The 13,476-nt window shown below is 36.8% G+C and overlaps 1 protein-coding gene across 1 annotated transcript in view; it reads left to right on the top strand.

Annotated features, from left to right (window-relative positions):
* ITFG1 (integrin alpha FG-GAP repeat containing 1) overlaps nt 1-13,476 on the top strand; it is a 283,980-nt gene that overhangs the window by 192,812 nt on the left and 77,692 nt on the right. Inside the window, exon 13 of the mRNA XM_046680407.1 lies at nt 9,110-9,153. Coding sequence (XP_046536363.1) covers nt 9,110-9,153 — 44 coding nt within the window. The remainder of the gene's footprint in view (nt 1-9,109; nt 9,154-13,476) is intronic.

Genomic DNA, 13,476 nt, shown 5'->3' with positions numbered 1-13,476 from the left:
ACTCATGATCTGTAGACTTAGTATAATTAATCTAATATGAATAGAAACTAACAGAAAAAAACTATTAATAAGATGAACTAACGCATCTATAAACACATATATAAAATATATGCTATATTGTGTTTCTCAGCAACGTTTAGTTCACTTCTTTCTTTTTGAAGAAGTTGTGTCTAATTTTAGTGAGCTGTGATTTAAACTGTACTGATAAGCCTGTCACATTAATATACTGAAAAATATGAGAAGTGAAAATAAAAATTTTCTTTATACAACCTGTACATTTGAGGAAACCTAACACTTTTCAGATTTTTTTTAATTTTATTAACTCAAGAGGGGAAGAAAATAGTAAGAAGTGCGGATGTGTCCCTTTTTTTCCGATAGGAAAACTAAAGGGTGAGTCACAGGGAGATTTAGGGATAGAGCCAAAGCTAAAAGTAAAATTCCGCTCTTCTGTAGTATTCCCTTAAAGAGCCGTGTAATTACTGAACACAGCTAAAAACATTCTTTTTCTGTCTTATATCTAATATACACAGCTAGTTGAGCCCAGAAACCATGCAGTCCGAGTCCGCCTCACCTGCTGCAGCAGCCACGCCGACGGCGCTGGGAAAAGTCCTAGTTGTCTGTGGCTGAAATAATAATTTCAGGCTAAGAACAGTTTAACTTTTATGATAGTATTTGGGAGTTCTGAATTCCTAATTAAACAATATTATCAACCGGAAAATTAATTAAGCTCAAGGATTAGTATCATTGCTTCTTGCATCTGTGGTTGCAAAAACCAAGGAAATGCATATTCTATTTGTATTATGTAGACATCTCTTTTTATAAAACATATATTTGTATAATATATATGACAAAAATGTATGATATGTATATATGTATGACACATTTAAGTCTTATCATTTTGATTCTATTGCTATAATATGAAACTTCAAATTTGACAGAGGAAGTCTTGTAAAAGACAAAAATAGACACAGGAAACCAATTTTTAGCTTGCTATATACAAACTGAAAGACACTATTACATAATTTTGAGTAAATACTCTGAACTATGCTAAACAAGACACAGACATTTTATCTTACACAGAAAATAAAATAATCCAATGGTTCATTGATTTCCCATCTCCCATAAAAGTAGGGTAATGTCTTTTTAATGAGTGTCTAGTGGCCACATGGTCTTTCAAAAGAGTTCCATTTGCTTTGTGACTTTGAATAATGTATGGGCCCAAGCTTCAGTTTCCCCTTCTGGAAATAACAAAACGAGGTGCGGGGCAATATACATCCAAAAGCTTTAAGATATTTCTATGAATTTATCTCGAGGAAATTATCAGAGATGTGCCAGAAATTTGTGTATAATGCACCAAAGATTTATCCATAACGTACCATTTCTATAAAGGCGATCTTTCAGTGTTTTTAAGAGGAAAAATTTAAGTTGACTTATAGAATGGAGGAGAACCTAAATGTCCTAATGAGGAGAATGGGCGTGCGTACATGTGTGTATGTATCCATCCATACATACAATGGAATACCATGCAGTTATATGGTAGAGTATATTTAATGATATTAGAAAAGTTTGTTACATTAACCAAAAGGATTACAAAATTGTGTGTAGCCTGATTTCATTTACTTAAAACTAAAAAAAAAAAAAAACTAAGTATGTGTATTAGTCTACTCTGCCTGTCGTCACAAAGTGCCACAGACTGGGGGTCTTAAACAACAGAAATTTATTTCTAACAGTTCTGGAGGCTGGAAGTCCAAAATCAAGGTGCCAGCAAGGTAGATTTCGTTCTGAGGCCTCTTCTCTTGGCTTGTAGATGGCCACCGTCTCGTGTGCTCTTTGTGCATGTCGGGAGAGAGCAAGCTTGCAAGGACACTAATCCTTTCAGATCCCTTATGATCTCATTTAACCTTACTTTCTTCTTTAGAGGCCCCATCTCCAAGTACAGCTACGCTAGGGGTTAGAACTTCAACATACGAACTTTGGGGAGACACAAACATTCACTCTATGACAGTGTGCTACTTACAGCAAATTGATGACAATATCTGAATGGTTGGATCACAAGTGATTTTTATTTTCTTCCTTTTACTTATCTATATTTTTTAATTTTTTCTACAATGACGTACTCAAAATATTCAGAAAAGTATATAGACACAGTAGGTGATTAGTAGATTAGTGGCTGCTTTGGGCTGGGTGTGGGAATGGAGGACTGGAGCATGACAGCTGAAGGGCACAAGTTTCTTTTTTGAAGTAATGAAAATTGATTCTGGTAATGGTTGCACAACTGTAGGAATATACTAAAAACCCTTGCATAGGACACTTTAAATGGGTGAATGGTATGGTATATGATTTATATCTCAATAACGTTATTATAAAAAGTAGGTGTGTGTGTGTCTGTAAAGGGGATTTTGGAAATAGATCCATTTCTTAGCACTTCCAGTCACTAGATCCAGTATGTTCTCCCACATTGCACATTATTGTTTTGGCTTTTGAACATTAATTACTCAGTTTTTCTCAGTGAGGATCTACACATTTACGTAGCAGGCATTTATTACTATCAATAAGCATCTGTCTACTTGGAAGAGGAAGATGTATGCATGTAAAATAGCTAAAGGACAGTGAAAAGTGCTTTGTACTCAAATGTTGAAATGGAATTATATCTGCTATAAAATTATTAAAGTCAAAGAAGGCTTCTTTGGAGATGGTAGCTGAGAACCTATATCCAGAAAGATGATTAAGAGTTGGAATGACCAAAATGGGTAGTGGCGTAACATTCCAGGTGGGAGGCCATGATCACAGTAATAGAGAATGAGCAGATGGTGAGAAGTAGAAACTCACTTTCTTGCACTAGGTTGAAGATTACTAAGGGAGAATATTGATGGTATCCATTGCTGAAAGGGCAGCTATGGCAAAGAGAAGATTTTGTCAGTGATGCAATAACTGCAAATACTTACTGTACTACAGAATCAATAGAGGAGAGAGAGAGAGATTTATTTTAAAGAATTGATTCATACAGTCATGGAAACTGGCAAGTCCAAAATCTGCAGAGCCAACGTCCCATTTTGAGTCAAAAGGCCATCAGGCAGCTATGGAACCAGGAAGAATCAAAGTGCCAGTTCATCAAGCAGAAAAAGCTGATGTTTCACTTCGAAAGCCATTAGGCTGGATAATTCTTACACAGGTCTTCAACTGATTGGATGAGGCCCACCCACATTATGAAGAGCAATCTGTTTTACTCAGTTTACCAATTAAATATTAATCTCATACAAAACAAGCTCACAGAAACACCTAGAATAATGTTTGACCAAATATCTAGGCACCCTATGACCCAGTCAAGGTGACATATAAAATTAACCACCACGATTTACTGTTTAAGTTCTTCATAGAGAGAGCCTGTGGTCAACTGTGTGGTTTAAGAAGATGAATTTTGCATCAGTGTTCAAAGGGAGAAGCTAGGTGTTCGTAATTAAGAGGTCGGCCCTGGGGTGACCACCTCGGAATGCAGTCATCCAGGCATGAGGCGATGGGACAGTGGAGAGAAGGTGGTAGCAGTGGGTGTATAGAGTAAATAAGGTAAAGTGTACAGCTTGGTGAAATTTTAAATAAAAATTTTAAATAAAAAATCACAGCCACACCCAGATCAAGATATTTACAGTACCTCAGAAGGGTCCCTCATATCCCCCCACTCAGTCAGTACTCCCTACCAAAGTGTAACCACTATTCTGATCTCTGTCACCATAGATTAGCTTTCCCTTTTCTGAATGTCCTATAAAAACAATCACGTAGTATGTACTCTTTGTGTCTGGTTTCTTTTACCTAATTTTATATTTGTGAGATTCATGCAACACATACATCTGTAAATAGAATCTTACTAAACATATTTGCCTACGTCTTGTTTTTTCACCTTAGCAAGAGAGTATAAACATGCTTTCAAGTCATGACTTACAGGTCTCCCTCCTTCTTTTAATCGCTCCATGTCATTCCATACTACTATAGATGTTCCACAATTTGTTTAGCATTTGCTCTTTTGGTGGACACATAAGTGGTTTCCAATATTTCATAGACATGAAACTGATGAGTTGAGGGGCTACGTTCTTTTTTTTAGGATTTTATTTTTTCCTTTTTCTCCCCAAATCCCCCCGGTACATAGTTGTGTATTCTTCGTTGTGGGTCCTTCTAGTTGTGGCATGTGGGACACTGCCTCAGCGTGGTTTGATGAGCACTGCCATGTCCACACCCAGGATTCGAACCAACGAAACACTGGGCCGCCTGCAGCGGAGCGCGCGAACTTAACCACTCGGCCATGGGCCAGCCCCGAGGGGCTATGTTTTTAATGTTAGTAGATAATACCAAATTACCTTTCCCAGAAGTGGTAGGCATTTATATTCCCACCAGCGTATGACACTGTCTAGTCTGTCGCATGTTCAGCTGAGAGCTCTAAATTTTTCTCAGTAATTAGTTTTTAAAATAGGTAATACATGCAAATGATGAAAACAATACAGAAGAGTGTATAGTGAAAAGTATGTCTCCTTTTCATGCCTGTCTCCCAATGGTCCAATTCTTCTTCCCAAAGACAACCTTTTCTTAGTGTCTATCCAAGATATTTTATGAATATACAAGCATATATGTGTATACAATTTTATTTGACATAAATGACGGTTCTAGACCTTGCTTTCTACACTTAACAACATATCTTGGAGATTATACCATAGTAATATAATCTAGAGCTGCCTCATTATTTTAGCTACTGAATAGTATCACGTAGTATGGCTACATTATTTTAGCTACTAATAGTATCACGTAGTATGGATACAACACAATCTAATAAGTTCTTTATTGATATCAAGATTATTTTCAGTCTCTTGTTGTTATAAATAATGCACAGTGAATATCCTGTAGGATAAATTCATAAAAATGAAAGCATTAAAAATAATAAATGTGCATTTTTAAAATGAACATATTATTGAAATATAACATACAGAAAAGTACACATAAGTACACAGGTCTTTAAATTTTCACAAAGTAAATGCACCCGTATTATTACACCCGGATCGAGAAACACGTGTTACCAGCAACCGGAAGCTTCCTCATGCCCTCTTATTTGTTACTAACCCACTTCACATAAAGGTAACCACTAATTTCCAACACTGTAGATTAATTCTGCCTGGTTTTGGACTTTATAGTATAAGTATTATTTGTTTTAACAGATGTCTCTTTGTAGACATCGTGTCACTTTACACATCCACCTGCAGTATAGTATGACAATGCATGTTTCCTAACACCTTCACCAACGCAATGGGTTATTAAACTTTTTGATTTTTACCACTTACCCAAGTGGAAAGTATTGTCGCTTTTATTTTGCATTTTTCTTATACTGAGTAAAATTCAGCATCTTTTCATATGTTTAAGAGCCATTTATAGTTTTACTTCTATGATGATCCTTGTCCGTTTTCGTTTTCTTATTGATTTATAAATGCACTATAATATATATTAGGGTAATTAATCTTTTGTGATATATGTTGCAAATATTTTCCCTAGTTTATCATTTATCTTTGATTTTATTGTTTTTCCTACAGACATTTTTATCAGTCTTTTGTTTTTTGCCTGTTTGTTAGGTATAACATTGATTTTTTTCGTGGCTAGTGAGATTGAGTGTCTTTCTTCATGGTTTTTGATTATTTGCATTTTATCTTCTCGATATTGCTTCTTTGATAACTTTTGTTTTCTATTGGATTATCATCCTCTAACTCAAACCTAGAAGCTCTTTGTATATTAGTGATAGTATTTCTTTGTAATGTATGTTTAAAAAAGTTCACCCCCTTGGGGCCAGCCCCACAGCATAGTGGTTAAGTTTAGCACACTCTACTTCAGCGGCCCAAGTTCATGGGTTCGGATCCCAGGCACAGACCTACACCACTCAGAAGCCATGCTATGGTGGCGACTCACATATAAAGTGGAGGGAGATTGGCACAGATGTTAGCTCAGAGCAAATCTTCCTCAGCCAACAAAAAAAAAATAGTTCACCCCCTTGTCATTAGTTTTTTTAAATTTTATGGTTTCTTTTTTATTTTGTAACAGCTTTGAGATATAATTCACATACCATACCATTCACCCATTTGAAGTAAACAATTCCATGGCTTTTAGGATATTCACAGAATTATGCAACCATCACCACAATCAATATTAGAACATTTTTATCACCACAGAAGAAACCCTCTGCCCTCTAGCTATTACCCTCAGTCTTCCCAGCCCTAAGCAACCACTCCTTTCTGTACCATAGATTTGCATATCCCGCACATTTCATATAAGCGGGATCATATAATGTGTGGTCTTTTGTGACTGACTTCTGTCACTTAGTAAAATGTATTCAAGGTCCATCCTTGTTTTAGCATGCATCAGTGCTTTATTCCTTTTAATTGTCAAATAATGCCCCATTATATAAATATACCAACATTTTGTTTATCCATTCGTCAGTTGATGACATTTGAATGGTTTCCACCTTTTGGCTATTATGAAAAATACTGCTGTGAACATTCATGTACAAGTTTTTGTGTGGACATATATTTTAATTTCTCTTGAGGTATACCTAGGAATGGAATTGCTGGGTTAAATGGGAACTCTATATTTATCCTTTTAAGGAATTGCCAGATACTTTTCCAGAGCAGCTGGACCATTTTACATTCCCATCAGAAGTGTATGAAGGGTCAAATTTCTTAACATTCTCACCAGCATTTGTTATTATTTGACTTTTTTATTATACCCATCTTAATGGGTATGAAGTGGTATCTATTGGTTTGTTTTGTTTTTTACCAGTGTAACCATTTTTTTTTATTGTGGTAAAAAACATGTAACATAAAATTTACCATCATTAACCATTTTTAAGTGTACACCTCTGTAGAGGTGAGTATATTCACATTGTTATGAAACAGATCTCCAAACTTTTTCATCTTGCACATCTGAAACTCTGTACCCATTTAACAACAACTGCCCCTCCTCCCCCCGACCCCAGCCTCTGGGAACCACCATTCTCCTTTCTGTTTCTATGAATTTGACTACCTCATATAAATGGAATTGTACAATATTTGTCTGTTTGTGACTGGCTTATTTCACTTAATATAATGTCCTTAAGGTTCATCCATGTGTAACAGGTGACAGGATTTCTTTCCTTTTTAAAGCTGAATAATATTCCATTGTGTGTATATACTACATTTTGTTTCTCCGTTGATCTGTCATTGGGCATTTATTTGGGTTGCTTCCAGCTCTTGGATATTGTGAATAGTCTACATTTCATTGTGGTTTTGGTTTGCGTTTCCCTGATTACTGATGATGTTGAGCTATTTTCATGAGCTTTCTATATCTCTATATCTTCTTTGGAGAAATGCCTATTCAGATCCCTTGCTCATTTTTTTAATTGGGTTGTCTTTTTATTATTGAAATGTAAGACTTCTTTGTATTATTTGTGTCTTTCCCAAATGTAATTTTTATGTTATGAGTTAAAGTCTAACTTCATTTTCCTCCATATAATAAATTATCTCATACCATTTATTGAATAATCCATCTTTTCCCTTCTTTAACAAGTGTTTATTGAGCAAATGCATTGGGTTAGGCCCTGAGAAAATAAGGATAAAATGATGCAGAGCTTACATATAGTTCAAAGGCAGACTTGGGATTAAGTAATTACTGTTCAGCAAGATAACGGTTTAAATGAAAGTTCATGAAAACCATTTTGGGACAAGTGGAGAAGAAGCACCAGTCTGCCTAGAGCTGAGAGAAGAGGAGCAAAGGAGAGGGCAAAGTCAGGTCATGGACAGTTTGAGAAGGAAAGGATGAGAACCAGACACTACTGGGCTAGGACACTTAAACTTTGGAAGCCGTTCTTGCGAGTGTAAAACGTTTATTTCACTGTGTCCTCAGTTGTTCATGTAAACGTGCTATGGTAAAGGAACAGCTTCTTCTTTTGTGATGATATGCCATGCTCCTTTCTTGGTGTCTGTACTTTATGCTGTGCCCAGGTATAATATTTCTATTAGAATGATTGTCGTGTCACATTCATAGACTATAAATAAGAAACCATTTTCCTATGGATATATTTGAACAAATATTCATAATTATTATTGAAATAATTCATGCTTGAGCAGAACGGTCAGCTGTCTTTCTTTAACTTGTAACATAGCATATTTAATAGCACATAGTGTCCACTTTCTTACAAAGGTCTCACTTCACGGGAAGTGGTGGTAATATAGCTATGTTTTAAAACTCATGTTGCTTACATAAAGAATGTTCAGATATTCTGTCTGTTTCTTTGTTGTGATTATAGAATAAATGTGTCATTGTCATTTTTGTATCTTTGTTGTAGACCCATCAATTATTTTATAGTTATGTTTTCCATAATAGTTATCAAGGGTGGCCAGAATCTTTGACCCAGAAACTGACTGGATAAATGGAACAGGTTTAGTTTGAGATATAAAGTGCTAAATGTTCGATTTGTTTTTCTCGGTATACTTTTTTTTTTTTTTGGTGAGGAAGCCCTGACCAAACATCTGTTGCCAATCTTCCTCTTTGTGCTGAGGAAGATTGTCTCTGAGCTAACATCTGTGCCAATCTTCTTCTATTTTGTACATGGAATGCAGCCACAGCATGACTTGCTGAGCAATGTGTAGTTCTGCACCTAGGATCCAAACCTGTGAACCCCAGGCCACCAAAGTGGAGTGTGCGAACTAACCACTACAGCACTGGGCCAGCCCCCTCACTATACATTTTAATTGGTTTGGATTTGGCGCTTTTCTGTTAGATTCTAAGTCATCCTTGGAATTTAGCTAACCACTTAGAAAATAGAACCAACAGTAGGTATGGTATGATGTAACTATCAGTAATTATCTCACCTGTATATTTCACAAAATGGCATCTTGACTGTTTCATAAAGGCTTGTGAAATATTGGTATAAAATGAACAACAGAAAACTTAATTTACTCAGATCTAAAGAAATCGAATTGGTTTCTGCTTGTGTTCATGAATCAACAGAGCATATTAACAGATTTTAGGTGAAAAGATAGAACTCACTTTAAATATAGGCTTACATTATAACAGTAATAATAGCCTTTTCTTTATTTTTCCACAGTTCTTAGTGGTCTCTGTTCTAATGACTGTCCTCGTAAGATAACAGTAAGTAAACTTAACTCTTAGTTGTAAATATTTCTGTGAAAATTCTCTGCATGATAAAAGATATACACAAAATAGTTGTTATAGGTTATAATCAAATTGTTTTTCCTCTTTAGAAATGATTAAAGTATCCTTCAGGGCTCAAAAAAACTTTACTGGGAATAAGGTACCTTGCCTAAAAACTTCCTCACCTCACAGTTCACCTCCTTTATGAAGCCTTTTCTGATACCCTTCAAAAAATGACTACCCCTCCAATTATATTTGTACATACTACTGCCATTTTGGCATCTGTAAAACTTGATCACACTTACCTGTTTATATTAAATGCCTCTCCACACTAGACTGTAATTCTTTGGGGGCAACCATGCCATCTTTGTATACCTGTTACATAGCACAGGGTCAAGCATATAGTAGACAATTATTAAATTTTTTTGGTATAGTCTTAATATTGACTTGCCGTCTAATAGAATTTTTCAGTGAAATAACAAAATGTGAAAATAATTAGGCTTAGTTTTCAAAATTGCCAGTTCATATAAATTGTAATAAGAATATTACATTATATTTGAAAGCGTGTGTGTGTGTTGGTATATTCCTGCTTGGGTCCTCAAAGTAACTCTTGTTTCATAAGGAATTATCCCCCATTTAAAGATGAGGAGGGGCCGGCCCAGTGGCGCAGCGGTTAAGTTCGCACATTCCGCTTCCTTGGCCCAGGTTCTCCAGTTCGGATCCTGGGTGCAGACTTGGCACCACTTGGCAAGCCATGCTGTGGCAGGCATCCCACATATAACGTAGAGGAAGATGGGCATGGATGTGAGCTCAGGGCCAGTCTTCCTCAGCAAAAAGAGGAGGATTGGCAGCAGACGTTAGCTCAGGGTTGATCTTCCTCAAAAAAGAAATAAATAAAGATGAGGCAGCTGAGGCTCAGAGAAATTCATTTATCCAAAGTGATAGAGCTTTTAAGTAGCGAAACTAGAACACAAAGCTAGGTGTTCTGATTTTAGTCTCGTATTTTTACTCTCCCATTAAAGCGTTGCATTACCAACATTTTATGTATGGTTGGGAAACTTCCCATATTTAAGATGTGTGGGAACAGATCCTGACCCAGAGATTTGCATGCAGAGATTTACTCTGAACTTGGGAGCAACACCTCTGAAGTAGTGAGGAAGGCAGGATTGGCAGGAGAAGTTGGTCTCTGATGCATGGAGAGCTGTGAAGCTAGGATGGTCCTTCAGACATGGCCCAAGTTGATGGAAAGGAGCCACGCCTCTGTATTCCTGACATCAATCAAGCATTGCCTGGAGGCAGTCCCCAGGGAGGGGTTATGATTCCTGAGAGCCTGCTTCCTTGGCTGAGAACAATTTCTAGGTAGGAACCTAGCTGGGAGCTATCAGCAGCAACACTTGGAGCGACTCAGGGAATATGTGCCTCAGTCCTGAAGGGAGGTTCTGGACAGTGCGTCACCTGTGTGGCTCTTTCATTACATGATCAATCAGAGAACTTTAAAACATTGAAATTGAACCCACTCGTTTTACCCACAGAAATTTTTTTTACCCGCAGAAATTTTGATAGAAAGGCTATATGATTAAGGCAGATTATACTTCTAACATGAATAAAGCTCCCATTCTTTCTATCTTAAAATAAAAGCCACCTCTATCATATGGAGAACAGAATCGTGGGAAGTCCCATAAGTGGAATCCCGCGTGCAGAGCTGTTGTTACAGTTGTTACTCTAACGGTCCAGCACCTTCGGGCTTTTCTGCAGGTGATACATCTGCCTCCCATTCATCTATTCATTACTTTCTTTAAACTTCAGATTCTCTTGAATTGCCCCTCACATATTCATTTTCATTCCCCACTGATATGATAGATCACAATTTTATGACAACCTAAAAGAAACGAATGCACGCTGTACTTCCCCAGTTTTCCATATATGAAATGTATGTCCACTTGTGAAATTATTTCATGAAAAAGTGGATCTTCTTCATATTGTTTTTTTTTATTAATGTTATGATAGATTACAACCTTGTGAGATTTCAGTTGTACATTTTTGTTAGTCATGTTGTGGGTACACCACTTCCCCCTCTGTGCCCTCCCCCCACCTCCCCTTTTCCCTGGTAACTGCCGATCAGATCTCCTTATCAATATACTAAATTCCACCTATGAGTGGAGTCATATAGAGTTCGTCTTTCTCTGACTGGCTTATTTCGCTTAACATAATACCCTCGAGGTCCATCCACGTTGTTGTGAATGGGCCGATTTTGTCTTTTATTATGGCTGAGTAGTATTCCATTGTGTATATATACCACATCTTCTTTATCCAATCATCAGTTTCTGGGCATGTAGGCTGGTTCCACGTCTTGGCTATTGTAAATAATGCTGCAATGAACATAGGAGTGCAGCGGACTCTTGAGATTTCTGATTTCAGGTTCTTAGGATAGATACCCAGTAATGGGATGGCTGGGTCATAGGGTATTTCTATTTTTAACTTTTTGAGAAATCTCCATACTGTTTTCCATAGTGGCTGTACCAGTTTGCATTCCCACCAACAGTGTATGAGGGTTCCTTTTTCTCCACCACCTCTCCAACATTTGTCACTCTTGGTTTTGGATGTTTTTGCCAATCTAACGGGGGTAAGGTGATATCTTAGTGTAGTTTTGATTTGCATTTCCCTGATGATTAGCGATGATGAACATCTTTTCATGTGTCTATTGGCCATATTCATATCTTCTTTTGAGAAATGTCTGTTCATGTCCTCTGCCCATTTTTTGATCGGGTTGTTTGTTTTTTTGTTGTTAAGCAGTGTGAGTTCTTTGTATATTATGGAGATTAACCCTTTGTCGGATAAGTGGCTTGTAAATATTTTTTCCCAATTAGTGAGCTGTTTTTTTGTTTCATTTCTGTTTTCCCTTGCCTTGAAGAAGCTCTTTAGTCTGATGAAGTCCCATTTGTTTATTCTTTCTATTGTTTCCCTCAACTGAGGAGTTACAGTGTCCGAAAAGATTCTTTTGAAACTGATGTCAAAGAGTGTACTGCCTATATTCTCTTCCAAAAGACTTATTGTCTCAGGCCTAATCTTTAGGTCTTTGATCCATTTTGAGTTTATTTTGGTGTGTGGTGAAAAAGAATGGTCAATTTTCAATCTTTTGCATGTGGCTGTCCAGTTTTCCCAGCACCATTTGTTGAAGAGACTTTCTTTTCTCCATTGTAGGCCCTCTGCTCCTTTGTCGAAGATTAGCTGTCCATAGATGTGTGGTTTTATCTCTGGGCTTTCAATTCTGTTCCATTGATCTGTGGACCTGTTTTTGTACCAGTACCATGCTGTTTTGATCACTGTAGCTTTGTAGTATGTTTTGAAATCGGGGATTGTGATTCCGCTGGCTTTGTTTTTCTTGCTCAGGATTGCTTTAGCAATTCGCGGTCTTTTGTTGCCCCATATGAATTTTAGGATTCTTTGTTCAATTTCTGTGAAGAATGTTCTTGGGATTCTGATTGGGATAGCATTGAATCTGTATATTGCTTTAGGTAGTATGGACATTTTAACTATGTTTATTCTTCCAATCCATGTGCAAGGAATGTTTTTCCATCTCTTTATGTCATCATCAATTTCTTTCAAGAAAGTCTTGTAGTTTTCATTGTATAGATCCTTCACTTCCTTGGTTAAGTTTATCCCAAGGTATTTTATTCTTTTTGTTGCAATTGTGAATGGGATTGAGTTCTTGAGTTCTTTTTCTGTTAGTTCATTGTTAGGGTATAGAAATGCTACTGATTTATGCACGTTAATTTTATACCCTGCTACTTTGCTGTAGTTGTTGATTATTTCTAATAGTTTTTCTGTGGATTGTTTGGGGTTTTCTATGTATAGGATCATGTCGTCTGCAAACAACGAGAGTTTTACTTCTTCGTTACCTATTTGGATTCCTTTTATTTCTTTTTCCTGCCGAATTGCTCTGGCCAGCACCTCCAGTACTATGTTGAATAGGAGTGGTGAAAGTGGGCACCCTTGTCTTGTTCCTGTCCTCAGAGGGATGGCTTTCAGCTTTTGTCCATTGAGTATGATGTTGGCTGTGGGTCTATCATATATGGCCTTTATTATGTTGAGGTGCTTTCCTTCTATACCCATTTTACTGAGGGTTTTTTATCATAAATGGGTGTTGGATCTTGTCGAATGCTTTCTCTGCATCTATTGAGATGATCATGTGGTTTTTGTTTTTCATTTTGTTGATGTAGTGTATCACGTTGATTGACTTGCAGATGTTGAACCATCCCTGTGTCCCTGGTATAAATCCCACTTGATCATGGTGTATAATCTTTTTGATGTATTGCTGTA

This window comes from Equus quagga, chromosome 13, assembly GCF_021613505.1.
Source record: "Equus quagga isolate Etosha38 chromosome 13, UCLA_HA_Equagga_1.0, whole genome shotgun sequence".
Lineage (NCBI taxonomy): Eukaryota > Metazoa > Chordata > Mammalia > Perissodactyla > Equidae > Equus > Equus quagga.
The sequence above is the reverse complement of the archived record's forward strand: the minus strand, read 5'-3'. Positions and strand labels throughout refer to the sequence as shown.